The sequence below is a fragment of the Urocitellus parryii genome, chromosome 1 (genome assembly GCF_045843805.1).
Source record: "Urocitellus parryii isolate mUroPar1 chromosome 1, mUroPar1.hap1, whole genome shotgun sequence".
NCBI lineage: Eukaryota > Metazoa > Chordata > Mammalia > Rodentia > Sciuridae > Urocitellus > Urocitellus parryii.
Window position 1 is genome coordinate 281,426,846 of NC_135531.1, and position 27,561 is coordinate 281,454,406.

The window sequence follows — 27,561 nt, forward strand, 5'->3', positions numbered from 1 at the left end:
TGTAACCAGAGCCGGCAGCCTCATCCACGCCTGAAACAGGAAGCCCCGCTGGGCCTGTTCAGGAGCTGCCCCAAGAGCCGGGCCAGAGGATGGAGGAGCAGCAGGCAATAGTGGCCGCCAAGGAAGGGGATTTGGCCACCTTGGAGCGGCTGCTAGAAGCTGGCGCCCTGGGCCCAGGCATCACTGATGCTCTGGGGGCTGGGCTGGTGCACCATGCCAGCCGGACAGGCCATCTGGACTGCGTCAAGTTCCTGGTGCAGCGGGCCCAGCTGCCCAGTAACCAGCGGGCCCACAACGGGGCCACACCGGCACACGATGCGGCTGCCACGGGCGGCCTGGCTGAGCTGCGCTGGCTGGTCCGAAATGGAGGCTGCGGGCTGCAGGTGAGCAGGAAGGGGACAGCCGGCAGCCCGTCTCCAGGAACCTTGCCCGGGTGGAACAAGAACAAGAGCCCAGAAGGCCCTGTTCACCAGGCTCTGTGGCCCTGGGTTCTTTCTCAACCAGTGGCATCTGTCTGCCCTGTGCCCATCCCCCAAAACAGCAGAGAGCCCTCGAAGACAAGGCCACCTCCTAAACTGTACCAGCTCAGAGCAGCTGCTCAGGCTCTCCTGGCCATGTCTGGAGCACTTGGCCTGGCAGGGGAGGCTCCCCAGTGAGCAGGACCCCTGTCTGATCAGGACTGAACGGCTGGGCTGTTTCTCAGAGGCCCAGAAACGGATCCATGAAGAGGCACGGCAGAAACTTGGGCTCAGAGCTTCAGGCTCTGGTGGCATCTGCCAGGCTACAGGGGCAGTTTGAAGCTGTCATGGTGAGGAGAGGGCTCTCAAGTCTCAGGGACCATCCTGTCCAGGCACTTCCACCAGGGCCCCACCCCTTCCCTGCCCGCCCTGCCCTCCTCTGTGCAGGGGAAGGACCTGAGAGCATGCTCCAGCCCTGGCTGGGTTCTTGGGAGCAAGCCTTAGTGCCCCACTCAGTGGTCGGCCCTGGGTGGCCGGGAGCTCCTAGGACCTGGGGCACCCAAGTCTGCTCCAGCCTCAGCACAGATTCCCCTCAGCTTCTGATAACCCAAGGGCAGCAGGCAGGAGCTGTGTCGATTCCACATTCACGTCTGCTCACGGCACCCCGGGACACCCAGGGCTGCTGAACGTGCCGCACCTGAGGTGGAAAGGCTCCTTGGCCTTGGAGCCCTATGGCAGGGCAGGGAGGGAGGAGCAGAGGCCCAGAGTCAGGGGTCCTGGACACTCCCGGCAGGCATACGGGCAAGTAGGCTGCTTCCTTTCCTTGAGCAGTGGGCTCAACAGCCAAAAGGCGTAGGGCCTGGACTGGGCAGGATCCCAGGGTGTGACCCTCGAGCCTTGACTTGAGTCTGAACCCTGCCTCTCTGGGAGTAGGACCCCCTCAGTCCCAGCAGGGGACCCCTCCATGGAGGGGAACGGAGGAAGGTGGGAGGAAACAGGCTCCTGGGCCAGGGCTGTGGGTGGTGTGGGGTCCTAGCAAGTCCAGCCTTGAGCAGCTGACGGGCCGTGTGGCACTGCCTGGTGGCAGGGTTGGGTTGGGACTTGCCACCAGCCTGCTCCCTGCCTGTGCCTCCGGTAGGACCAAGATGCCTCGGGTGTCTCCCCGCTGCACCTGGCTGCCCGCTTTGGACACCCAGCGCTGGTGGAGTGGCTGTTGCAGGAGGGCCACGAAGCCACGCTGGAGACTCTGGAGGGTGCCTTGCCGCTGCACCATGCCGCTGTCAGCGGGGACCTGACCTGCCTGAAGCTCCTGGTGGCCGTCCACCGCAGGTGAGGGCCTGGGACTGGAGATGAGCAGAGAGAGCACAGGGGGCTCAACAGGGCGTGGGCAGGACCTTCATCCTGGGCACAGCAGGTCAGCAGCGCTGAGGTCAGTGAAGACAGCCAGTTGCCTGAGCAGAAAACCAGCAACTGGTGTGGGCAGCTGGGCACCTTTGTGGGCACCTGAAGGGAGCAGAGGTTGTTTAACTAGGAGGCTCAGAGTGGCAAGACCCCAGCCAGGCTGGCCTGGGTTTGCCTCTACACTGTCCAAGCCAGACACTAGGAACCTCTCCTGCTGGTGGCCAGCCTGGCCACCTCGGAGACTTGTGCCCACCTGCCAGGATTGGTGACTAGTTGGTGATGACCCTTTGCCCATCTTTGCCCAGCACGGAGGGTCACAGTTGTCATGGTGACGGGGCAGGAAAGAGGCACCCAGTGTGTCCCTTCCTTCCCAACCAAGAAGCCTGCCCTCTGCCTGTGCCCCCACCCCCACCAGGAGCTTTCTGCTTGTCCATCTTGTTTCCCAGGGACCCATGTTTGTTCTGGGACAAGCCAGGATAGTGCAGCTGAGAACAGTGTCCTGTTTCTGTCCCATTGTGAACAACCTGGAGAGTCTGGTGGGCTTCCAGCTATTCTTCGGAGCACCCACATTGCCCCAGGCCTGCGCAGCTTTTAAAGCAGCTTCCAATATTGAACTGGGTGATTTCACATCAGCACACACACGCACACCGGCATGCATGCACACACATCCCCACATGCACACACAACTGGGAGCGTCCTGTCCCACCGGGCACTCCCACTGGGCACTGACTGCGGGGGCAGGTTTGCAGAACCAGGCCATGTGCACACTCCGGCAGCCCCAGACCCACTTTCTGCACCACCTGCCTGCTCCTCAGCCACCATGCTGGACACTGGCCTGTTCAGCCCTGGTGGGAGAGCTTGCCCCAGGAGGGCACCAGGGCATACTCAGCCCTTTGGAACTCTCCTCAAGTCACCCTCAGGCTCTGTAGTCCAAGGAAGGAGCCCTGGATGGGCTGAGCAGGTACACAGTGGGTCCAAGACCGGGGCTGTGCCCAGGGTCCTGGGCACCTTGCTAGGAGCTGAGGCTAGTCCTGGCAGGAACTTTACTAGGGGAAGGAGGTTCAGATCCCTAGGCTTTTCACACAGCTGAAGGCTGTGACCAGACCCTCTGCCAATTAGGGGGAAGTAGCCCTCTGGGGTGGATCCCAAATTGCTCAGACTCATCCATTCTGCATGGGGCTGATGGTGGGCACTCTTGAAAGCACCCCCTGTCCAGCAAGCGCCCGGCTCAGGGCCCTAGAGGTGGAGGACCTAGGACAGAGCCAGGCTGGGACAGAGCTGGGGCTTGGGTGAGAGAAACAGAGGGAGAACAGAGGAGCCCAGAGTCCCACGTCCAGGTCTCCTGCCCTCCACCAACCACTGTGGCCCTGGCAAGCACACTCCCAGGGCAGCGCGAGGCCCCCAGCTCAGGCTCAGCCCAGCTGCCTCACCCTCAGGGCTGTGCAGTGCAGGGCGCAGGTGCTCAGAGGCAGAGGGGAGCCCTTGGGGGGTTCGGGGGTTGACTGAGGGTTGATTCCATCTAAGACTTGACCTCCTCGAGTCTAAAAAGATTGATTTTGTAACCTGCCCCCAGGTGAGGAAAGAAGGGTAGGGGACAGCCATGCCCAGCCACCTGGGGAGCCCAGCCAGGGGCAAGGACCCCAAAACCCTGGGGCAGCAGCTAGAAGGAGTGTGGAAACTCAGTATGTAATGGCTAGGGCCAGAGGTCCAGGGGTGCAGCGTGTCACCTGCAGCTGGCTGTGGGGGGGGGGGGGGCTGTGCCTGGCCCAATGGCAGTGTGAGGGCAGAGTGGGTTTAGGAGGATTCTAAGATGCTGCTCGGCCCATCCTCACTGGGGACAAATGTTGGTGCCAACCCTGGGTATGCAAGGCTCCTGTGCTACTCATGGTGGCCCTTGGCTCCTGTGGTGGCCCATGGCAGCTCATGGTTAAGGGCTGCCAGCCTTAGGCCCCACTGTGCTGGCCAGGCCAGTATCGCCCCTGCCAGGGGTGAGGAGTGCAGCGGGGACTGGGCTCAGCTGTACCCCATGAGCCAGCTCCCGGCCCTCCCCATCTTGGACAGCACAACCTTGCAGCCCTACAGGTGATGGGGAGGAGGCGGACACAAGCAGGTCAGGGGCTGGGCCTCACCTCCTCTCCATCTTGCCCTGCCCACAGCCCCTGGCCAAGCTCCCTCTGAACCCTCCCTCCGAACCCTCCCTCCCTGCAGCAGCGTGAACCACAGGACTCGCAGCGGTGCCTCCCCGCTCTACCTGGCCTGCCAGGAGGGCCACCTGCACCTGGCCCAGTTCCTGGTGAAGGATTGCGGAGCCGACGTGCACCTGCGTGCCCTCGATGGCATGAGTGCGCTGCATGCCGCTGCTGCCCGCGGCCACTACTCGCTTGTTGTCTGGCTGGTAAGGTGGTGCAGGGCTGGGGAGGAGGACGTCCAAGTCCACGGGCCTGGAATAAGCAGGGCATGAGGCTCCACAGGGCAGCGGGGCATCACACAGGTTCCACAGCTCTGACCACAGAGGCCTCCAGACCTGGGCACCAGCAGTGGGTCTCCAGGGTCCGCTGGGGTTGGTGGCACTCCAGGTGCTCTGTCACCAGTGCCACAGACAGTGTCTGGCCTGGACACCTTAGCTGTTAGTTCAGGCCCACTACCTCCAAGCCCTAGGCCAGTTCCCCTTCCTAGAAGGGAGCCCTGAGCCCCACAGCATGGAGACAGTGGGGATGACTCCTGTAGGGTGGGCGGGGACCTCCCTGCCACAACAGAAAACCAGCCTGGCAGGGTTGTCTGGGAGTTCTGAGGGTCTATGGGAGACATGATGGGTCTCAGAGGAGGGAGGGCCTCACCAGGGAGGTGGCAGTGGGGGCAGAGCAGGAGGCAGCTGGGCTGGGCAGGGCCCAAAGCAGTTTCCTGGAGAAGGGAGCACCTTACCCGTGGCCTGGAGATGGACTGGGAGGGCAGCCTGGGCTCCCCACTGAGGGTGCCAGAGAACACTGAGGCCTCTGAGCTGGTCTGCTGGCCTTCCAGAAGGCCACTCTGGCTGCTGGTGGAGAGGGGAGAGCCTGCTGCTAAGACTTCCCACGCTCATTCCTCCCACCCTCCTCTGCTGCTCCTGCCCCAGCTACCCAGCTCGGGGCCTTTGACCAGGCTGCACCTTGTGCTTGTTCAAGTTGGCCACGTGTCCCCCAGGTCATCAAGCCTGATCACATGTAATGTCAGGGACCTTCTACTACCTGGAGAGTCCCCTCCGGGAGTCCTGGAGGGCCAGGTCTTTGTCCATCCCCTCGTCCCCTGTGCCTGGCGTAGGAGGGCTGGGGAATGTGTACTGAACAGTGGACAGACCCGGGAAGGAGCAAGGATGGCCCCAGGCTCCCTGGCAGCCTGAGGCAGCCCTGGTGCCTCCCTGAGGGAGTGTCACCCTGGGGAGCAGGGGTGGGACCCGGGTTCTGCTGCACGGCTCTCCACACCTGGCCCCGCTGGTGTCCCCGCCTGTGGCCTCACTCCATATGAAGAGCCCCAATATGCCGTCCCCTCCCTGGGCCTGCTCCAGGCTCCCGCAGCAAGCCTCGGGGCTGCCAGGTCTGCCACATGGACGTGACCCGCAGGCTGTGGGGGAGAAGCAGCTGTGGTTGGGGTGGTGGGTGCCATGGGGGCAGGAGGGGGCCACCCGCAGAGGCTCGCAGACTGTGCTGCTGGAGTAGCCGGTCCTGGGTAAGCAGTGGCCAGGGCCGTGGGGTTCTCAGGTGGGAGAGTGGCTGGGCTCCGCCTCGCACGCTCTCCCTGGGTTGCGGGGACGGCTTTCTCTAACACACAGTGGATTGTGGGGTCTGCCAGGAACACCTGGGCTGCAGGCCTCCCACCCCACAGGGGGAAGCAGGGCGGGGACTGGTGGCCCTTCTTGGCCCTTCCCTCCTGGGGAAGTTGGCCAGGTTCAAGGCAGGAGGAGGGTGGAAGGCGGCACCACGGCCTAACGAGGCAGAACCTCCTGCTGCCCACCCTCTCCCGGCGTCTCCCATGCCAGACATACATTCAGCATGTCACCCTGTAAAGGTCTGGGCATGGCTGTCCGCTGGGACAACCCTGGGAGGCGCCTGGCTGGTGCTGTGGACCAGAACCCACGACACCCTTTCAGGGGGCAGGCGAGGCTCCAGAGCAGGCCTGGCCTCAAGTCACCCGTGTGCTTGTCACCAGGCTCGGGGCCAGGCGGGGACGGGTCCCAGCACAGGCTCACCCAGCAGCATCCTCGTGTTGGGCTGTGCCTGGGGCTGCGAAGCCCGGAGGATGTGGTGCTGCCCTTACTCAAGGACACCCTTCCTCACTGCTTCCTTCACCAGCAGCCGTTCACACATTGTCTGTCCCCTAGGGGCCAGATGTGGCACTTTTTCATGACCAGATAAAACCACTGCAGCGTGTGTCCCCACCTCACCCTGGACGCCATGCTGCCCTGGGGTTGTGGGCATGTGACATAAGCCAGCTCGTCCCAGGGCTTCCTGGGAAGTATTGCCCCCACCTCCAGGCATAGCTGAAGGTCAGCTCCCACTTTTGCTCTGAGCTACCCCATGTCCCTCCTCTCTGGAAGTGGTCACTCCAGGCTGGCCTCTCTGACCAGCCTATTGCCTATGGCACTTCTCTGCAGGTCACATTCACAGACATCAGCCTGACCACACGGGATAATGAGGGGGCCACTGCCCTGCACTTCGCTGCCCGCGGAGGCCACACACCCATCCTAGACCGGCTCCTGCTGATGGGTGCCCCGATCACGAGAGACTCCTGGGGTGGGACGCCCCTGCACGACGCAGCAGAGAATGGGCAGATGGAGGTACCGCGCGTGGCAGGAGCTGGGGCTGGGGCGGTGCAGCGAGCATGCAGGAGGGCTTGCTGACACCTTCCTGAGTGTGTCACAGAGCCCTCTGAGTGGTGCGGAAGTGTCATCCTTGGCCTTTTGCAGATGGGTAAACCGAGGTTTAGGTATAGAGCATGCATGCAAAGCCACATGCCCTGGTCTCCACATCTCCTGCACATGTGCCCTGCCCCTTGCACAGAAGTCCCCTGCTGCCTGTCCCAGGCTGCTTGGTGGCCTGCCCAGGGCAGCCCTCGGCCCACACCAGGTTGTGAGTGGTTAGAAGCCTGAAGCCAACTGCTTCCCTGGCTGGGTCACAAGAAAACCACCTGGGGAATCCAGTGTGGCAGAGGGGTCACAATGTCCCTGCACTGGTACCTGCTGCATTGCACAAGTCCACACCCAGGGCAAAGCACAGCTCCCTCCTGGCTCCATCGGGACCCAGCCACACCATTGCCTGCTCATTACCTGATCACTGCCATGGCGTCACCTGGCTTCCTGGTCATTCTGAAGCCCTGTGGCTGGGGCAGCTGAGTGGAGAAGTGTCAGATCCTCCAGTCCCCACTCCAGTCCCTCCCCTCCAGCCCTCCCCTCCAGTCTCCCCCTCCAGCCCTCCCCTCTAGTTCCCCCTTCAGCCCTCCCCTCCAGCCCTCCCCTCCAGCCCTCCCCTCTAGCCCTCCCCTCTAGCCCTCCCCTCCAGCCCTCCCCTCCAGTTCCCCCTCCAGCCCTCCCCTCTAGTTCCCCCTTCAGCCCTCCCCTCCAGTACCCCCTCCAGCCCTCCCCTCCAGTACCCCCCTCCAGCCCTCCCCTCCAGCCCTCCTCTCCAGCCCTCCCCTCCAGCCCTCCCCTCTAGCCCTCCCCTCCATCCCTCTCCTCCAGCCCTCCCCTCTAGCCCTCCCCTCCATCCCTCCCCTCCAGTTCCCCCTCCAGCCCTCCCCTCCTGCCCTCCCCTCCAGGCCTCCCCTCCAGTCCCCCCTCCAGCCCTCCCCTCTAGCCCTCCCCTCCAGTTCCCCCTCCAGCCCTCCCCTCCAGTACCCCCCTCCAGCCCTCCCCTCCAGCCCTCCTCTCCAGCCCTCCCCTCCAGCCCTCTCCTCCAGCCCTCCCCTCCAGTTCCCCCTCCAGCCCTCCACTCTGGCCCTCCCCTCCAGCCCTCCCTTTCTCCCCCCTCCAAACCCCCTCCAACCTTCCCCTCCAGTTGCCCCATCCAGGCCCTCCCCTCCAGCTCCCCCATCCAGGCCCTCCCCTCCAGGCCTCCACTCCAGCCCTCCCCTCTGCCCCCCATCCAGCCCCTCCCCTCCAGCCCTCCCTTCAGCCCCCCATCCAGCCCCTCCCCTCCAGCCCTCCCTTCAGCCCCCCTCCAGTCCCCTCCAGCCTTCCCCTCCAAACCTCCCCTCCAGATCTCCCCTCTAGCCCTCCCCTCCAGCCTTCCCCTCCAGTTCCCCCTCCAGCCCTCCCCTCCAGTCCCCCCTCCAGCCCTCCCCTCCAGCCCTCCCCTCCAGTTCCCCCTCCAGCCCTCCCCTCCAGTACCCCCCTCCAGCCCTCCCCTCCAGCCCTCCCTTTCTCCCCCCTCCAACCCCCCTCCAACCTTCCCCTCCAGTTCCCATCCAGGTCCTCCCCTCCAGCTCCCCCATCCAGGCCCTCCCCTCCAGGCCTCCACTCCAGCCCTCCCCCCTGCCCCCCCATCCAGCCCCTCCCCCCCAGCCCTCCCTTCAGCCCCCCTCCAGTCCCCTCCAGCCCTCCCCTCCAGTCCCCACATCCAGCCCTCCCCTCTGCCCCCCATCCAGCCCTCCCTCTTCCCAGCTCCCAGCAGCACTGCTCTCCACCCCTTGGGCCCCAGGCCTCCTCTCACTCCTCAGCCCTTCCCGACTCACACACAGCTGACCGTCTCCCAGCTCTGTCCCTACTAAGCAGGGACAGGAAGCAGGGCAGTCCTGGCCTGAGAAGAAGCCTGCACCTGCAGCAACCCTCCTCCTCCACCTGAGAAGACTCTGCAGGAGGGAAGGGCCAGCTTAGAGGCTGGGGGAAGCAGAGGCTCTGTGGCAATGGTCTCCACTCAGATCTGCTGGGGAGGGCCAGGTGTCCCCTTCAGGCAGCTGAAGGGCTCTGACTGAGCTCTGCTGTGTGGCAGCAGCACCCACAAACCCAGCTGCTCACCAAGGGAAGGTGACCAGGATACTAGTGTCCAATTATTTCCCAAGCAGCCGATCTTTCTGCCAATGAAATAGTCACGGGGAGGCCAGGAGCCCTGTAGCTCCTGGGGGAGAGGAGAAACCCAGGCTCAGAGCAGAGCACTCCTTCCTAAGACCTTCATGGTGGCACACAAGCCAGTGTCCTCAGCTCACCAAGCTCCTTCCCGCTCCGGCATTATCTGAGAGCAAATCAGGGACCTCACAGGGCCCTGAGCCACGTGTACCTCTTGTTTAAAAATCACAACCTGGAACCATTATTCTGTCTAAAATCTAACAATGATTCAAGTATCATCTACTGCCTAGTCCAGCATCTCGTGCCCGCTCCCTGACTGTACAGCAGGGCCTACGCAGGGTGGCGTGTGTGGGTGGTCTCTCTTTGCTCCCTGGACCCTCTGTCCAGGATGGGGGGGGTCATGCTCCTCCCCCACCTGCCAGGTAAAGCATGTTCTTACCTTAGAGCAGCTCAGCAGTTTCAGGCGTGCGTAGGACAGGCGGAGACAGCACAGAGTGCCTGCGCCCAGGCCATTCCCCAGTGCCACTGACTTCCATCCACACAGGACACTTGTCACAACTAGTGAACCGAAATTCATATGGTGTTATTAGCAAAGTCCACTCCCAGGTTTCCCCTCAGTTTTTATCTAATGTCCCTTTTCTGTACCAGCACCTCACCCAGGACGAAGGACATTGAGTCAAGCCTCCTTAATCCCCCGGTCAACTGTGACTGTTTTTTTTCTCCGTTTAAAAAAAACAAGACTTCAAAATAACGAGCTAATGTCCCTGCGATCATGCTGGGGACGGTGGTCTTTTTGATGTTTCACTATGTCTCTGTCTTTTTCCTTTGAGTGCTGCAGTTACCCTGACTATTCTTTACAAAATTTTTAATTGCAATTTAAAAATGCTATCGTCCACCGTCTGGAGGTCCAGGGACACAAAACACGCTCCGGGGCAGTGCGGCAGATGGCCAGGGCCTCCTCCCCCCGCTCGACCGAGGCTCTGTTCTGTGAAGCCCCTGCCCCGCAGGCCCGTCCCCCTTCCTGGTGCTCATGCTGGTGTCTGGTGTGCTTCACCCAGCATAATGTCCTCGAGGTCCCTACTGTGGATCCTAGGTCAGAGTGTCCTTTTCAAGGCTGAGCATACTCCTCTGTGTGGCTCTGCTTTCCCTTGGTCAGCCATGGTCGAACCGGAGCCCCCTTCTGGCTGCTGTGGACCTGGGGTGCAGGGTCTCCTGGGGATCCGAGCTGGAGCGGGGTGCACTGACTGCTTCCTCAGCCGAGGCCATCCCTGGCTCCGGGGGTACGTCCACTGGTCGTGATGGTGGCTTGACTCACAGCTGGCTTTCCTTTGCTGGCGTTTCTTTAGGATTTTAGTCTTTGGGAAATTTGGGTTTTATTAGACTTATTTCTTCTTTAAATGTCTGGTAAAACTCGCTAGTGAAACTATTTGGATCGGCATTTTCTTTGAAAGAAGGTTTTAAATAATTCTTTGTATTAATTACAAAATCCTGGGTTTTTCGTGTGTGTGTGTGTGTGTGTGTGTGTGTGTGTTTTGATTCAGTAAATTATATATTTTTTGGTTTTATTCCTAGAAATTTTTCTGGGAACTAATTTCATCTAAGTTGTCCGACGCAGAGGACAGAGCTGTTTGCCATGACCCTCCTCATCCTCTACTGCGGGAGGGGCTGCGGGTTCTTCTTTTTCCTTCCCGATGATCTGAGTTACTGCTTTTCTCATTTCTGTCTTGGTCAGCCTCACCCAGAGACTAATCAGTGTTTAGTTCTTCAAACAGCCAGATTTGGCCCGTTCTGAGCCCCTAAGGCTCCGCTCCCTCTCCTGTGCATCTGTCCCCTGCCTGGCTGACACCCACGCTCACCTTCAGCACTCTGCCCCCAGGGCTGGGGCTGGGTGCTCCTTGTGTCTCCACGATCCTCCTTTTCTATGTGCCTGCTTAAGGATGGGGACCTTGCTCTAAGTCCTGCTTGACTGCACCCCACGGTTTCGTAGTTGCTTGGTTAAGAGTGTTTTCTAATGAATCCCCTTTTGACTCTTCTTTGTCCCCAGGAATTACCCACCACTCTTTCTTAATTCCCAACCATAAGGGCTTTCCGGCTAGTGGTTTGCTATGGATTTCTTCTTTTTTAGTTGCAGATGGACACAATGCCTTTATTTTATCTGTTTTTATGTGGTGCTGAGGATCAAACCCAGGGCCTCACACACGCTAGGCCAGCGCTCTACCGCTGAGCCGCAGCCCAGCCCCTGCTATGGAACTCATTCGGTTGCACTGTGGTCAGAAGGTGCACTCTACGGCCATCTGTTAAGGGTGTTCTTCAAATCTGTGTACACAAAAACTCGTGGGTGTTGGATCTCCAATGGGTTGAGGGAGATGTGTTGAAGTCTGGATTGTGGGTTTGTCTGGGTCCCCAGAACCTGCCCTGTGTTGGACATTTCCTGAAGCCCATCTCATCTGCCCTCCTGCTATGGCTCTGCGGGCTTCTCTGTCCCTCACTGGCCTGGTGAGCCTCGTTCCAGCCTTTCCTCTGGGCCTTCCTCTTCTTCTCTAAGTGTCTGGCGCCTGTGCCCGGGCTGGACATGGGCAGCCTTCTCTGAGCTTCTTGCGGTTCTGACATCCAGCTCCTGTTCATCTGGCCCACTCACAGTCAGTGAGTTGTTAATATTTAGGGGTTAATTTTGTTCTCTCCTTTCTCCTTTCTCATTGATGGTCCTTTTCCTTCTGTGTGAATTTGGAGAAGGCACTGGGAGGGGAGCTCGGGGTTGGGGCTCCAGGGGCAAGCGAGGTCAGCAGGACGTCCATGGTTGTGTTCCTGCAGGTAGGACCCGCCGCTCCGTCTTCTCTGGATTTAAAAGACCATCTCCTGCTATTTCCCTCCAGCACACTGACACTGAATCTCTTTGTGCTTTTCACGACCGCCCTACCTCTACGACTGGAACCCTAGCCAACTGAATCTGAGGTGAGGGCTCTGCGGCCACCTCCACACCAGACTCCTCGCAGTCGGGCTGGAGGCTTTGCTTGGAGCGGGTGTTAAATATATATTTGAGGTCAAGTTCATGCCAGGGAACTCACCATTTAAAGTGACAGTTCCACGGCCCTTTGCACAGGGACACTTGTGCAGCCAGTGCCTCTACCTAGTCCCCAAACATCTTCACCCAAAAGGAACTCCTGTGTCCAGGAAGCAGGCTTCCCTCCCCCGCAGCCCTGCAGCCCTGCAGCGCTGCTGCCCTGCTCTGCTTCCCGTGTGTGGACTGACTTGTGATGTCTCCCACAAAGGGGATCCCCCCACGCCTGGCTGTCGCGTGGCGTGTTTTCAAGGTTCACCCACGTCAGAGCAGGTGTCAGAACATCTTTCTTTTGGGGGGCTAAATTATACCCTATTTTTGTTACCCATTCATATCTCTCTCTCTCTCTCTCTCTCTCTCTCTCTCTGGTACTGGGGATTGAACCCAGGGACACTCAACCACTGAGCCACATCCCTCAGCCCTTTTTATTTCTTATTTTGAGACAGGTTCTTACTGAGTTACTGAGGCTGGCCTTGAACTTGCTGTCTTTGTGCCTTGGCCTCCTGAGCCGAGCCCCACACGGGGCTCCATTCATCTCCTGGTGGAATTTTAGGTGCTTCCTCTTTTTGACTGATGACAATACTACTGCTATGAATATTCATGTGCAAGCTATTGCTTGAATCTTGAAGTTACACAGTTTGCCTGTTCTCAGTTCTTTGGGGTATGCGGGAGGAGCAGAATTGCTGGATCACGCGGTCATTTTTGAGTGATCTCCATGCAGCTGTGCCATCTTACATCCCCACGGTGCTGTAGAAGGGCTCCTATTTCTCGGTCTCGCCTGCACGTTTTATCTGTTTATTATTGAGCCCCTTGGTAGCTGGGAGGTTGTACCTCGTTGCACTACAATATATTTTCAATAAAATCATGTGTTAAGACAGAACTCAGTAAAAAATATTTGCCTGAGGCCCCAGATACCCAGGAAGGAGCGCCAAACGTGTCCAAGATCCAGTTCAAGGCCATCTCCCCCTTCTTGGTGCCTGTAGTTCAGAGGCACGTGTCAGTAACAGGGGCGAGGTCAGCTGAGCCTCTCAGGAGTGAGTCTCAGGCCCACCGGGACCTGCTGGGTCGTGCGCTGCTGACACAAGGTCCCCAGGAGATCCGGAGGCAGCTGAAGGTGGCGAAGAGCACAGTGCTTGCACCTCAGGGGCGGAGAGTGAGTCCACCAGAGCCCACGGGTGCAACAGGCCCAGGAGCAGCTGAGCGCTCCAGGAGGCTCTGCCACCTCCAGAGAGCCCGGCAGCAGGGGCCCTTGGTGGAGCCTGAGAAGGACTTGCCAGACTCCTCACGGGTTCTCGCCCAATTCAGGGCCGTTTCTCAGGGTCGTTTCTCAGGGTGGGTTTGGAGAGTGTGAAGAGCATTAGCTCGATGAGTCTAGTGACTTCACAGAGCTGGACAGAGGCAGCTGTGAGTGCGGGGAGCGAGCTCAGCCCACAGCTTTCTGCAGAGGGTGGGGGTGCCGGGCCTGCCGGGCTGAGCAGACGGGGCTGGGGGACAGGAGAGGAGCCTGGGCGGAGGTCTTGGAGCCCAACTCTGGCTTGACTGTGGTGTAAAATGGTCACTGGAAGCCGCTGTGGGATCCTGAGCAGGTGACTTTGACCTTGTTGAGGGTGCCAGCCACAGAGCCAGAAGCTGCTAAGGGACAGGGCATGGTCCCCCAAGGTCCTTCATGGACAAGGTTTAAATGGAAGTGCGGGAACACAGGTGGAGCCAGTGCCTCCGGGTTTGGTGTGTGGTTCTGACCCATTGGCAGCTCTCTACCCATCAATCCAAGGAAGGGCATGTACCGCTTATTCGGGGCCCATGACCACTGTCCATGGTGAGCGTCCCAGGACCAGGGTCAGCCCCTCCTCAGAGTCCCTGACTCCCACGGCTCTTCCCTGCTTTCCCTCCTTCATATCCACCCCACAGTGTCACCGAGCACTTGCTTAGGATCCTACAGAGACTCAAGGGCCCAAGAGTGCCTGCCGTGGATCAGTGTTCTCACGGGGCGATGCGCAGGGCTCTTGGAATCTGGGGGTTCCCTCAGGCTGTGGCATTGCCTGGGTGTACTCCTGGTTTGTGGTGGTGGCCAGGAGTGTCAGGGACCAGCACTCCCAGGCCAGTCCTGCCCGGTGAAGACTGTTCCCTCACCCCACATGGGTCCCTAATGGACCAGCAGGGAGGGTAAAAACCCTACCTTTAATCATCTGAGCTGAGTACAAAACCTACTTCAAATACATTTAATCTCCTAAGTTTAGAACCTAACATACACCCCAGTGCATCCTCCCAGGTAGGTGTGAGATACTGTAGCCTCTCCTAAGTAAATATTGAGAGAAAATGGTATTTTGTTTCTCTCTGCCCCCTGAAAGTGACGTCAGCCACGCTGGTGCCAGCCTGCTGCCTGGGCCTCCAGCAGTTCCCTGTCTGTTGCGCCAGCAGCAATTCTGCAAGTCAGAATGTCAGAGAGTGACGTCTAAAGTGTTGGGAATAGTGACTCCTTCCAACTACAAAATGAGATGGTGGCAAAGATTGCTACTGGACTCATCAGCTAACGAGGAACCCGGGTCCGAAGTGGCTGAGCCGTGTGCTGAGAGGAGTGCTGACTGGATGCAGCATGGGCCCCTGTGCACAGGCGGCCATGGGACACCTCATGGTGGCCCTCCACGCTTCTTCTCTTGCCTTCCTGTGGGCAGGAGCCCTGTGCAGGGCTTTGGTCTCTACAACCTACAGAGTTGGTGGCTTAGAGGCAGTGGACGGAGCTGAACAGGATGCCCAGGGTCCACCTGTCTGATCATTTCTCTTTCCCAGCTGATCCTGACGCAGCCATCTTTGTTCCCAGGGTAGAACTGTAAGTATTTTTAAATCGTGTGCACAGGTAGACGTGACCTCCTGTGGAATCTGTGTTGGAATGGTACACAGGTGTGGAAATGGTGGTGTGCAGGTGGGGCTGAGGGCCCTGCCTTGACTCACCTCCATGGGTCTGCGCTCCTCTCTGTCCAGGGTGCCTTGGAAAACATGGCTCCTGGGAGCCCCAGGAGGTGGGGGCTGCACCACTGCCTGGCATTGTGACCTTGGGACCTTCTTTACACACCTTTATCATCTGGTACGAAACTCTACAATAATAGATTCCCAGAGTGACGTGAGGATCAGACAGGTCTCTCCCATGGAACCGGGTGACCGCAGGTCTCGTGGGAAGGTCTCGTTTCTCAGCATGGAAACTTGTTCCACATGTGGACACACTGGTCCCAGCTGCTCCAGATGCCCGCCAGAGGCCTTTGGCTTTCCACAACAAGGCCAAGGGCCAGGTGGGAGGGCAGGAGGGAGAGGGCAGGATGACAGGAGGTCTAACAGGTGTGGGTGGCCGTCCTTGATGGGTCTTATATCTACAGCTTTTAAAATCCTGAGGCATTACCATCTTCAGTCAGTCAGTGAATACAACACTTTGTCTAAGTTTTCTGCAAATTTACTCCTTCCCTCTTCCTTCTTGCAGGCTTTGCCCACGGAAGCCCTTCCGCTCAGCCTTCTCAACAACTATTTGTCTTCTTTCTTATGGTTTGCCTCAAAATATCTTTCTTTCACCTCTAGTACTGAGGAGCCTCTGTGCTGAGTTCAGGTGGTAGTGGGTGATTTCCCGTCGCTTCCTCTCGTGCCTGACCCCACCACGCCTGCCTCCCAGGTCCAGCACTGTGCTGAGGCTGCCGCCAGCCATCTCCCTCCCGAGGTCACCCTTTCTCTTCTGTTGGTTTTCCTCAGTTTCAGTGGAAGAGGTCTGGAGATGGATTGCTCTTGGTTTATCCCACTTTAGGTTTTTGGAATTCTTGAATTTGTGCTTTGGTGTGTGCCCTGCTCTCAGCTACCGCCTGTGCCCGCCATCTCTCCTCTCCTGGGATTCGCATTACGTGCATGTTGGGCCTTGTTGTATCAGTTAGCCAGCTTTCCATTCCTGTCCCCTTGGCCACATCAGGCCACAGGCCAGAGAGCCTTCAGGACATTCTCTCATCCCTGCCCTAGCAACCCTGCAGGCTGGGGACAGACCACACCTACTGACCAATCCTTGCCCACTGCCTGATTTCCTATGGTCCACAAGCCAGCAAATCAGCTCTCGTGTTTTTAAATGGCTGGGGACAAAGAACGTCTCGTGGTACATGAGAGTTACACGCAGTCACCATCTCAGCAGTCACTAGTAAAGGTCCACGGGCATGGTCACACATTGGCTGTCAGCTGAGGTCACCTTTGCCCCACAATGAGAATGGAGAAGTCCTGCCAGAGTCAGGGGGAGGCTGCACAACTGTCATGGAGGAGTGTACCCCGCAGCGGGACCAGAGCCCGACTCAGGGCCTCCACACGGCATCCACTGCTCTTGCCGCCTGGGAATCTGCAGAGGTGCCGGTGCCTGCGTTGCTCTTGTGGACAGGCAGGGCCACTGGGCCCAGCTCTTCCCACCCTGCCTGTCCTCCTCTGCCAGCACACTGACCACCTCGTGGCTTCTGGGCTGGCTCGGCTAACGTGTCTTGGGGAGCAGGCTCTCTCCCTGGGGCCACAGTGACCCTCAGCTGCTGGCCGGCTGCCATTGGCACGGTGGGGCCAGGGAGGCTGGTGATGTTCAGAGGCCCAGTATTGTGTCCGTTTTCACTGACCAGCAAGTGGTAGAGCCAGGATGAGGTCAAGTTCCACTGGCCCTTCTGCCAGGCACCTCTTCATGCCCAACTAGCGTCAGCATTTATTCCCAGCATGGTGCACCCAAGGCCTACCCTCCATCATAGCTCACGGGGACCCTCTGCAGTCCCCAGAGGAATGGTTCCTTTGGGATTTTGCCTTTTTAGTCCAATCCAGTTTAAGATGAACTAAGGAAGATGAGGCCCTGATTGGGTAGTCATAAAGCAGACTCTAGGTCAAGAGCACACAGTGTAGGAAACCAAAAACGTCAATCAGTTCAAGTGACATTCTGTATTTCTTTCACACACAAAGAGGACAAATACTTGCAGAATTAATATGGACAGAATAAATGCCAACTATTTCTTGAGGCTCCCATCTGAGTCCTTCACAAGCCCAAGTTTCCTGTAGCCTTCTGCTCCTTCAAACCTCTCTTGCTTCCCTCCAGGGGGGGCCCCAGGGGATGCAGGCCCAGGCCCCTGGGCTGGCTGGGTGAGGTAGCATGGCCTTGGTTCAGGCCTGAGCCCTGCTCAGAGCCTGAGGGTCAAGGTTGGCACTGGAGGAGCTGGCCAGGGCCCGGGGCTGGGCAAGGGCTCTGGAAAGTGCAAGGCCACCTGGGGAAGGCACCTCCCTCCCCTCCAGAAAGGAGCTAGCTGAGATGAAGGCCCGGAGTTCCAGGTGGCCGGTTCTAAGCTCCTGAGCCCCAGTGTCTTCATGTATAAATGGGACACACCTCTGAGGGTTGGTTGAATCTCAGCCTGGGGCACAGTGGCTTTGGGCTGCATTTGGGCTGGCCACCTGGCTTGAGTCCAGCTTGACCTGCTCACAGCTGTGCCCCAGAAGAGCGGCCTCTGCACCTTAGTTTCCTGTCTTGCCCTGGCAGGGGCAACTACTGCCTGCAGCCCAAGCCTCTGTTCCCTGTGGGCCCTAGCACTTAGCTCAGGCCAGGGCAGCTGTGGGGCGAGGCTCAGAGCTCCTCCCGCTGTGGCTGTGCGTCGAGCCGGTGAGCTGGCCCCGGGAGCTGTGCCAGCCAAGGTGCCCCGTTTCCTTCAGTGCTGCCAGACCCTGCTCTCCCACCGCGCGGACCCCTCCCTGCGGGATGAAGACGGGTACACGGCGGCAGACCTGGCGGAGTACCACGGACACCAGGACTGCGCCCAGTACTTGCGGGAGATGGCCCGGCCAGTAAGTCCTTGGGGATCTGTCCTGGAGGCCTGTCCTGGAGGCCTGGCGGGTGGGCCTAGGCCTCCAGAACCCCGGTTACCTACCTGGATCTCACTGCACATACCTCACAGCCCATGGTTTTATCAGGACAGGGCTGGTACAAAACACAGCCAGCTGGGACAGGGACTGTGACAGTAACCAGGCTTCAGTGAGGGCTGGAACTCAGCCAGCTGTGCCTTCCCTGGGAGCCACAGAAACCACACCTGTGAGGTGGGGCCTCCTGGCTGGGCTCTGCTCAGGGGATGTTCTGTCAGCCTGAGGACACCCGGGGTGGGACCAGGGCCCAAGTCCTGGCCAAGGTGGCCCTGAAGCAGCCCAGAAGCAGCATGTCCCATCCCAGTGTCTGCTCATGTGTGACGCTCCGTCTCCCACCTTCCAGAGCCAGTTTCCCCGTTCACAAGGACAGGGACCTTGTTGTCCTGCTGAGCCCGGCCCCAGCCCATGACAGGGCAGAGGAGCAGAGGGGCTGATAAGTGGGTTCCTCAGGCGCAGACAGGCCGGTGGGCAGTGGCGAGGGCTGGGCTGAGGAGGACCAGGGACCCGAGAGCACGGAGCTGCAGGCTCTTCCCCAGCACCTCCCTGTCCAGGCCTAGGGCAGACATTATGACGACCGAGTCCCAGCTGGCCAGTTTTCTGTTGTGGCCAGCGCTCCAGGAAGGTGTCCTAGGGTCACCTGACCCCACTGTCAGAGGAGGGCATTGAGGTCCCCTAACTGGGGTCTCATCAAGAGGTTTTAGTGCCCCCTCCTCCCTTGAGGGCATCACCTCCGAGCATCCAGGCCCAACCGAGGCAGTGTCCTCCCAGCCTCCAGGCCTGCCAGGCAGTCCTCACGTGGCCACCACCTGAAACCTGCCCTGCCTGCCACCCCAGGGCAGCTGGGACAGGCTGCAGGGATTGCCTGCCCTGGTGTGGTCCCGAGGTAGTAGTTTCAGAGTCGAGAATTCAGATACTGAGGAGATAATTGGGGGCGAAGCGTCTCACTGGCTGTTGTTTGGAGGAGGTCCTCTTTCTGGCATGGGTGGAGAGTCGGGAGCTCAGCTGGTCTAGGGCGTGGTCAGGGCTGCATGTTCACAGGCCCATGGTGGTCTGTCCTGGCTTCTGCACCCTCCCTGGGCTCTGCCCCCCAGCCCCACCTGGACGGCAGTAGAGGTAGGAGGTGGGAGGGCAGCCACTCCGCGGTGCCCCCCACCCTGCACAGCATCTGCTGTAAAGGGCAGGCCCTGCCTGGCCTCCGGGCTTCCTGCCCCTGTCCCCACCCGTGCCACACTGTGGAGCCCATGGCCTGAGATCTCTGTCCAAGCAAGGTCTCAGCCTTCCACCCCTAGGCCCCTTGCCACCCCTCCTAGACCCCTGCCCCACTGCTCAGGGGGGGGTCCTGCCTGCTCTCCTGACACCTGGGCCCATGGAGCTCAGTCCCTCTCAGGTTTCCTAGGGGTTTCTTCTGCTCCTGGCTGTATTATGGGATTCCAGGCAGCCACAGTGCCCAGAGCCCCTGAGCCCCCTGCATGTCCCCATCATGGAGTTGGAGGACATTGCCATGTCCGGCAGGTCCACCTGCAGCCCCGTCCTGCCCACACCTGCCTGGCTCCTGCACTCCAAGACCCGTGGCCTTGGGGGTCTCTGTGTGTAACCAGAGCGTCTGGGAGCTCAGGATCAGGACTCAAGCTCCATCCCTGTCCTCTCCCCTGGAGAGTGGTGGCGACAGCAGACAGCCAGGCTCTGCCGCCGGCAGGGACCGTCCCCAGGGCTCCCACTTCACCTTGGCAGCGCTATCTCTGCTCACTGGGGGGCAAGCCAGCAGCTGTGGGGCGGGAGCTGCGCCTGATGCAATATTGATGGAAACGCGATATGCAGAGGTGGCCTGCCTGCTGTCCTGCTGGCCAGGAGCAGGTGGTGAAATCCTTCGTTTTCCCCTGAGGGACAGCCCCAGTCTTCCTCCCAGGGGACTCACAGTCCCAGACAGGCAGCTTGGGCAAGGCTGCCTGTCAGTGGTGAGACCTGCCCCATGGCAGATAACCCCTTCAGGGCCCCTTCTGCGGGGTCCGCAGGGCCTTGGCGCACCTGCTGCCCAGTGCGAGGCTGGCACGTGGCACTCAGAAGCCCCTCTGCACAGGAGGGTTGATCTCACTCACCTGGATGGGCAGAGGCTGGGGAGGCTTGGAGGCACATCCCTGCTCCCCGTCCCCATCCCCTCAGTTGGGCAGCCTGGCCGTGGGAGCCGGAGGGTCGTTCCTTCTGGGAGCTGCAGTCAGGAGTAACCTGGACAGTGCGTGTGGCCCTCCATGAGCTGGAGGCAGAGCCCAGCGTCCAGGTGGGCCCGTCCAGCCTACTCTCTCCTCTGTCTCACTCCTCTCAGGGCTGGAGCAGCTCTTCCTGGGCATGGCCACTCCAGAGTCTGAGTGTCTGAGCCTCGAGTTCCTCGCCGTGTAACAGGCTCAAGGCCTGCTGGAGGGCAGAGGTGGTGCTCCTCTCTGCTGAGGTCACCTTGGCACAGGCCAACCCACCCAGGTCCAGAAGGCCCAGAACCCCTTCATTTTACAGATGGGAAGACCGAGGCCCAGAGAGGGCGAGACTCCTCTGGGCAGTGTTTTGTCCAGGAAACAGTGGGGCCTGGGTGCCTGGCCAGTAATCGAATCTCGGCTGTGGCGATCGGTGTCCAGCGCCCATCTGCAGGTCATGATTTTCTCGGCCTGGGTGGCGTTACAAGCCTGTAACCCAGCTCACCACACTGCCTCCATGTATAATGCATGGCCAGCTCAGCAGCGCTCAATCCTCACCAGAAACCCAGAAGAGAGGTGCAGGGCCTGGGGCCAGGGTGACCCCAACCTCGGGGGCAAGGTTCAATGCTGGGACTCAGGGGCAGCATGTGCCCAACTCTCAGGACCCCAAAGGATAGGACACTGACCTTTTCCCTCCTTCCAATCCTTTTGGATTTTCTCAGTGTCAGGGCCTTAGAAGAGAGGTGTGGTGACTCTCATCACTGGGGACACCACCACTGACTTTGTCTCAGCTGACATTCAGAGGACTGATAGGACGCAGGAAGGCCCATGGGCCAGGACCCTGCCAGAAGCACCGAGTTCCTCTCCTTCCAATGGCGGACTCACAGGTGACACGAGGCCCTGTGTGTCTTCCCAGGGCTTCTGGGTGGTAAGGAGTGCAGTAGGGCTCAGCCCAAGGACCCCAAGGTCCCCAGGCTGCAGGGAATGCACTGGAGCCAGGCAATGCCCCTGTCAGGCCAATGGCCAGTCTCTCCATCTTCCAGCACGAGGGGCTGCTGCCAGCCCAGCTGAACCCTCGCTTTTCTGTGGGTGAGGTAGGGAGGTGCTTTCTTGCCTTCCCGCTGACAGCAGGGTCCCCTGGCCCCTCCAGGCCCCAAAGGAAGCAACCTGCGGTGCCACAGTGGGCTTGAGTCTCAGCTGAGGATGCCTGGGTCCAGGACCCCGCCCCCTCCACCATGTTAGAGCGAGCAATGAGCAACCTGCCCCTCCACCATGTTAGAGCAAGCAATGAGCAACCTGCCCCCCAACATGTTAGAGTGAGCAATGAGCAACCAGCAACCTGGCCCTGTCCCTCTGGGTTGCTCCCTGCAAACAGCCTGAGAGGTGCAGAGGAGGGCAGCCAGGGCTTTGCATAGACCCTAATGCCACTCTCCCCAGAGCTGGCCCCCGCCTCTTCCTCCACGGCCGGAACTTCTACACCAAGGGGGCTCTGGGCCTGCAGGAGCAAAGGCTGGGCTCTCCAGGAAAACTTGACCCTCTGCTGTGTCCCAGCTGTGGGACCTTGGGTGGTCTCTCTTCTCCTGGGCTCAAGGATTTCAGTGTCCCCTCCCATTTCCCCAGAGGGTCCACTCCCCAGCCCCTGCCATTTGGAGGGTTAAGGCCCTCTGGTAAGAGATCCCCACCCCAGCCCCAGCCCTCCTGGCCACCTGACACCTCGGCTTTCAAATATTCATGTGCCACCTCCCACTCCTGGGGGCAGCGGCTGCGCCAGCCCCTGACAGCCCAGGGTGGCTGCAGCTTCCTGGGCTTCACAGCCCAGCTCCTCCTTCTGAGTGCTCCCAGGCCGGGGCTGGCAGACTCTCCCCAGCCACACGTGTGGAGGCTCCTGGGCTCCCTGCACAAATTCCTGGAGAGAGCAAGGTGCGTGGGGGCTGGGCAGAGAGGGTCTCAGGCTTCGTCCCCTTCCCCATGACTTGTGAACTAAGGTCCTGGATGGCCTGTGACTAAGGGCTAGAACTGGGCCCACCATGGCGCCAAGACCACGCCAGTCTTCAACTCTCAGCTTTAAACCAAAGGGCAGCAAAGCCTGGCTGGAGGTCCTGGGAGGAAACGGGAGGCAGGGTCGCCCCCAGGCTAGTCTCCTTGAGAGGGCAGCTGGGCCCAGGGCCAAGAATTGGGGTTGGAGTCAGGCTCTGCTGGCCACCCTGCAGTATAGCCTGTGCTCCAAGAACCAGTCTTTGCCTAGAAATGGACTGATGGGCACAGCAGAGACTCCTCCTGGCCCACTGCCCTCCCCAAGCCCTTGCCAGCTCTGACCCAGCCTCCCACCTGAGACACCAACAGACCGGTTGGTAGGGTCCAGGTGGGTCTCAGGTGGGTCAAGACAGGGGTGTGTGTGTGCATGTATGCTCCTGGACCCAAGCCCTGACCCAGTGCCCTAACCCCCAAGGTAAGCTGCTCTAGGCGGAACCTCTGAGCTGGGCCTTGAGATGCAAGGTCACTCAGTGGAGGTGGTGTGGGGGACAGTCAAGGTGGAGGGCACAGTGAACCCCAGCTCCCAGACAGAGCTCAGGGTGTTTGGGGAGGGTGGTCACCTGGCACAGAGTAGGTGGAGGGCGGTGGGCGGGCAGGCTCCTGGCCCTCCCTCCTGCACGCTTCCTTAACACTTCTCTGGGATGCATAGGCTCCAGGGAAGGCCCAGGGCTGCCCACTGGATGCCGCATTCCTGCCTGGCAGATCTGGGTGAGTGCAAGTCAAGACCCACCTGAGCCTCCACTGACCAAGCCTGTCCACCCCCAGGTGCCAGTCCTGATGACACCCCCACCACCTCCATTCCCACCTCCTCCACTGTCAGCTGCAAGGCTCTCCTTGGAGGGCAGAAATAGAGGTGGCTTGGGGCTCAGGAGCCACACACGTGAGTACACACCTCAGGACCCACCAGGCCTGAGTGTAGAGGGGTCTGTGACCTTGCCTCAGGACCTCGAGGGCATGGGAGCTGTTGCATGCGTGTGTGTGAGTGTGTGTCTGCGTGTGCGTGTGTGTGTGCGTGTGTGTGTGTATGTGTGTGTGTGTGTGTGTGTCTGCTTAGGCCATCATGCAGAGGTGTTTCTTACCCTGGGCTGGGGCACTGGTGTGTGTGTGTAGTGGGGCAGGGCACTGGAGACAGTAAGCGGGCAGCTCTGGGGTCTGGCCGGGTTGCATTAGTTTGTTGGGCCTCCATGCATCATGCTCCATTGATGTCCTAGTGAGGAGTCCAGCGGTGATGACCAGTGTGCCCAGGACCAAGGGGCATTTGGGGCAGGACTGGTGGTGTCCTTGGCTCCAAGCACATTGCTCCCTCAGGGGGCTGGCCCTGTCCCTAGGTCCAGGGGCTCTGAGCTTCTCTCCACTCCCTGTGCCCCTGCCCTTTCTGTTCCCTTCTCAGCAGCAGCGACTCTCAGCCCTTCCTGGCCTGGCCAGCACAATCAGCCTGTCCCCAGTGAGCAGATGGCCCGCACAGTCCTCCCACAGATCACCACCAGTGCCCTGGCTGCTCCTGAGGTGTGTCCCTCCCCCCAGCATTCTCATCTCCCAAGGCCCCCAGCCAACCCAAGCCACCTCACTGTCCTCCCAGAGTGGCCAGGCTGCTCCTCCAAGAGCAGATGCCCAACCTGCCACCAGGTGCAACTCTGGCTGGCTATGGGCGCACGGAATTCTGAGGAGAGAGGAATTTCAGGGTGGCAGTGACTTGCCACCTCAACGTACAAAGCATAGGGACCCTTGGCTGTCATCCCAGAGTCCTGTAGCCCAGGCCCCTCAACCTGACCTTTGAACTCACAGATGCCTGTGCCCTCTTTGGAAGCTGCGACCACAGCACAGAGCAGCAGCCTGGCACCTGCCCCTCCTCAGGGCCTGGGCCAGCCCCCCTTCCCTGCTGCTCTTCCTGGGTCCTTGGGGTCCCAACAGGTCCTGGTGGGACTGGGGATGCCCCCTGTGCTGGGCTTGAGCACTAGAGCCCTCACAGCACATGAGGCAGGTTCTGCAGTGTGGGCTTCAGCTGTTGCCCCGCCACCCCACAGCCTGCTCTCGGCCATTGCAGAGGTGGGGGGCCCTGGTAGCTGCTGGCGGCCAGCAGACTCTCCTGTACTGCCCGGGTTCCTGTCCTGGGAGTGGGATGCTGGTATGGCCGGAGGCCCCCACTGCCTGTCCTCCAGGGTGCCTGGGTGGGCAAGCTGGGTGTGTCCACAGTCCTGTCCCCTGACTCAGGGTCACCTTAGGGCCCGTGTGACCGTGACTGCGCCCTCCTGTCTGCAGGGAGTGGAGTCGGCAGTGGGTGACTCCCCCAGTGGCCTGGCTGCGCTGCAGCTGGATGGTGTGCCATCAGGAGACCTGGACGGGCTGGTGCCCACGCAGGACGAGCACGGCCGGCCCATCCCCGAGTGGAAGCGGCAGGTGATGGTGCGGAAGCTGCAGGCGCGCCTCGGCGCAGACCGTGCCAGCGAGGCCCAGGTGCGCCCCAAGGGGCAGGGAGGGGCCCGTGCACGGGGAGGGCGGGCGCCCTGTCCAGATGTGGAGGCCGAGACCAGGGTGTCCCCTCCAAACTGTCTGGGACTCAGCTTCCTCTTCAGAGTCAGCTCCAGGCGGAGGACGCAGAGCAGGGGCAGGCTTTGCTTCTTGCTCTCCCATTTGACTTAGTGCCCGCCCTGTCCTGGCAGGGACGGGCAAGCCCTGCCCCCTCCTTGCCGCCCGGACTCTCAGGGAGGTCACAGGGCAGGTGCACGCGGTGGCGGGGATGGGGTGATGCCCCCACCAAAGAGTCAAGCCCTGCAGGGGGAGCTCTTCCTGTGGGTGTCCCCTCGGGGAAGGTGACCTTGAGCAGGGGCTGGGAGGGCGCTGAGGGAATCTGGGTCAAGCGCGTTCTGCGTTCTAGGCGATGGGAGCCCGAGTGAAGCCCTGGGTGGGGAAGGCTGGCTCAGGGGAGGAGCAGCAGCAGGGGCACTGCTAGTCCACCGGGAGGGACGGAGAGGCAGTGGAAGTGAGGCTCGAGGGGCAGATGTTCCAGGCCTGGGAAGGTGTTTGGGGCCCTGCTGAGAGTCGGAGCAGAGGACTGTGATCCCCCGGATCTTTACAGGCCCCCGACAGTGGCTCTGGGGTCTTGCTGAGTCCACAGTTTTGTCTGAACGCTGTCTGGGGGCTCAGGCTGCACTGTCCTTCAGTGCAGCAGCCACTTGTGGCTAAATTCATAAAAGCCCTGCCCCCAGTTGCCCCTCATTTCACTCCTGCCACAGGTGCAGGCTCCAGCATGGCTCCCTCACCAGAGCCCAGGAGAGTGGAGTCTAAGGCCCAGCCCATCCTAGCCTGTCAGGGTGCAGGGCAGAGCAAGGTGGCCAGGGGCAGGGGCCTTCCACCACAGCCAGGAAGCCCATCCAAGTCCTGGCCCCTGGCTGGGCCCCAGGGACTCCACAGAGAACTCAGGGAAATGGAGGGTGGGTGGGCTGAAGGGGCTGGGGGCTTAGTCCCCAGCCTGACTGAAGGCTAGGAGTCCCTGCACAGGTCCTTGTGGGCTGGACAGTACTCAGGATAGTGGATGAGGAGGGGACAGAGCAGAAGACTGCAGCCACCCGTCCTGCTCTGCCCTGTCTGCTGTCCACATACAGAAGGCTCCTGGGTTTGTTGGGAAGGGTCTGGGGAGCTGCAGCCATGAACATGGTGACGTGGGCGAGACTAGGAGGACCCCGAAGGGCGCAGAGCAGGGGCACCTCCAGCTACACCCCAAACTGTGCTAACCAGCACCTGGCTTACTTTCTGAGGTCAGATAAGGGCCAGGGGCTGGACTGGGTCTGTAGGGGGCTGGAACTTGTGACCCACAGGAGCAAACCTGCTCCCCAGCTCACGGCACAATGGGCCGTGGCCCTGCTGACTCCCCTTCCTGTGCCCAGGATGACAGTGGGAGCCCAGGCCTCCTGGAGCAGGCGGCCTGGCGGTACTCGCAGGCCCACCAAGCGGTCCTGGGCCCCTTTGGGGAGCTGCTGACCGAGGACGACCTGGTCTACCTGGAGAAGCAGATCGAAGACCTGCAGCTCCGGCGCCGCTGCCAGGAGTACGAGAGCGAGCTGGGCCGGCTGGCTGCAGAGTTGCAGGCCCTGCTGCCTGAGCCCCTGGTCAGCATCACCGTCAACAGCCACTTCCTGCCCCGGGCGCCTGGGCTGGAGGAAGATCAGGCCCTGGCCCTGGTGGCTGAGCCCACAGACTCAGCAGAGACTGGGGAGGCCGTGCCTGGCGGGCAGCCTCTGCCCTTCTGGTGTAGCCACATCAGCCGCCTGGTGCGCAGCATGTCCCTGCTGCTGAAGGGTGTGAACGGGCTGGTGCAAAGCGAGGAGTCAGCCACCCAGGCCCTGCAGGATCTCCGCGGGGGTGCCGCAGTCAGTCCCCCTTGCAGCGAGGCCCAGCGTGAGATCCAGGAATGCGGGGTGTCTGTGCGAGTGCTGCGTGGCAACTTCGAGTTGGCCCCTGGACAGCCCTGTGCCTCAGACCTGAGCCCTTGTGAACTGGCCGCCCAGCCTGGGCAGTGCCTGAGAGGCTGCTGCCCGGCTCCCCTGCAGCCCCGAGCCAGCACAACGGGAGGGGGGCCCAGGTCAGGTGACACAGAGGAGGCCAGTGACTCAGGCATCAGCTGTGAGGAGGCCCCTTCGGAGGCGGGTGCCGTGCCCAGCCTGGACTGGGCCAGCCTGCGCAAGGAGCGCATCGTCATGCTGTTCCTCAGCCACTGGAAGAAGTCAGCCTACACACCCGCCCTCAAGACGGCGGCCTGCAGGACCCTGGAGGCCCGCAAAGCTGGGCCACAGGGACAGGAGGTGGCCAGGAGCCCTCGGGCGCCCTCCCTGCTGCCCAGTGAGGGCCCCCGGCTCAGCCACCTGTGGCAGCAGCGGAGCATCATCACCCAGCTGCTGGGCAACTGGAAGGCCATCATGGCCCACGTGCCGGCCCGGCAGCTGCGGCGGCTGAGCCGGCGGCCCCGCAGTCCCCTGTCCCCTGAGCAGTTCCTGCCCCACGTGAATGGGGCTCCTGTGCCCTACAGTAGCCTCCCGCTGGACCTCTTCATGCTGGGCTACTTCCAGCTCCTGGAGTGCGACCTGCCGGCCGAGGAGCGCAAGATGCGTCACCTGCTGTGCTTCGAGGTCTTTGAACACCTGGGTGCCCACGGCTGGGAGGCTGTGCGTGCCTTCCACAAGGCCGTGACTGATGAGGTGGCGGCTGGCCGCCGCACCTGGACTGATGGCTTTGAGGACATCAAAGCTCGCTTCTTTGGCTCCAGCCAGGGTGCCACTCGGGACACGGAGCCTGGTCGAAAGTCAGGCCTGACCCCCCTGGGGCCACTGCCTTCTGCCACCGTCCCAAGCAGTGGCCCAGAGTACCCTGCCCAGCGGCTGGGGCCTGGCTCCCAGCGGGGCAGCTTCAACAGCGAGGACATCTGTGGCTACATTGACCGGAGCTTTGCCTTCTGGAAGGAGAAGGAGGCTGAGATGTTTAACTTTGAGTGACAGAGAGTGGCTGGGA

At 60.8% G+C, this 27,561-nt stretch overlaps 1 protein-coding gene across 1 annotated transcript; it reads left to right on the forward strand.

Annotated features, from left to right (window-relative positions):
- Positions 1-89: 89 nt before the first annotated feature.
- Positions 90-27,545, forward strand: Espnl (espin like). The gene is made up of 9 exons (XM_026396038.2): positions 90-383; positions 1,597-1,787; positions 4,068-4,254; positions 6,487-6,669; positions 17,636-17,767; positions 22,825-22,939; positions 23,453-23,565; positions 24,319-24,513; positions 25,944-27,545. The coding sequence occupies exons 1-9, from the start codon at positions 90-92 to the stop codon at positions 27,543-27,545; spliced, it is 3,012 nt and encodes a 1,003-aa protein (XP_026251823.1).
- Positions 27,546-27,561: the final 16 nt, after the last annotated feature.

Coding starts and splice junctions, on each gene's coding strand:
- Espnl (XM_026396038.2), top strand. CDS start 90: ATGGAGGAGCAGCAGGCAATAGTGGCCGCCAAGGAAGGGGATTTGGCC. Junction 1,788..4,067: donor CTGGTGGCCGTCCACCGCAG/GTGAGGGCCTGG, acceptor CCCTCCCTGCAG/CAGCGTGAACCACAGGACTC. Junction 24,514..25,943: donor ACCGTGCCAGCGAGGCCCAG/GTGCGCCCCAAG, acceptor TCCTGTGCCCAG/GATGACAGTGGGAGCCCAGG.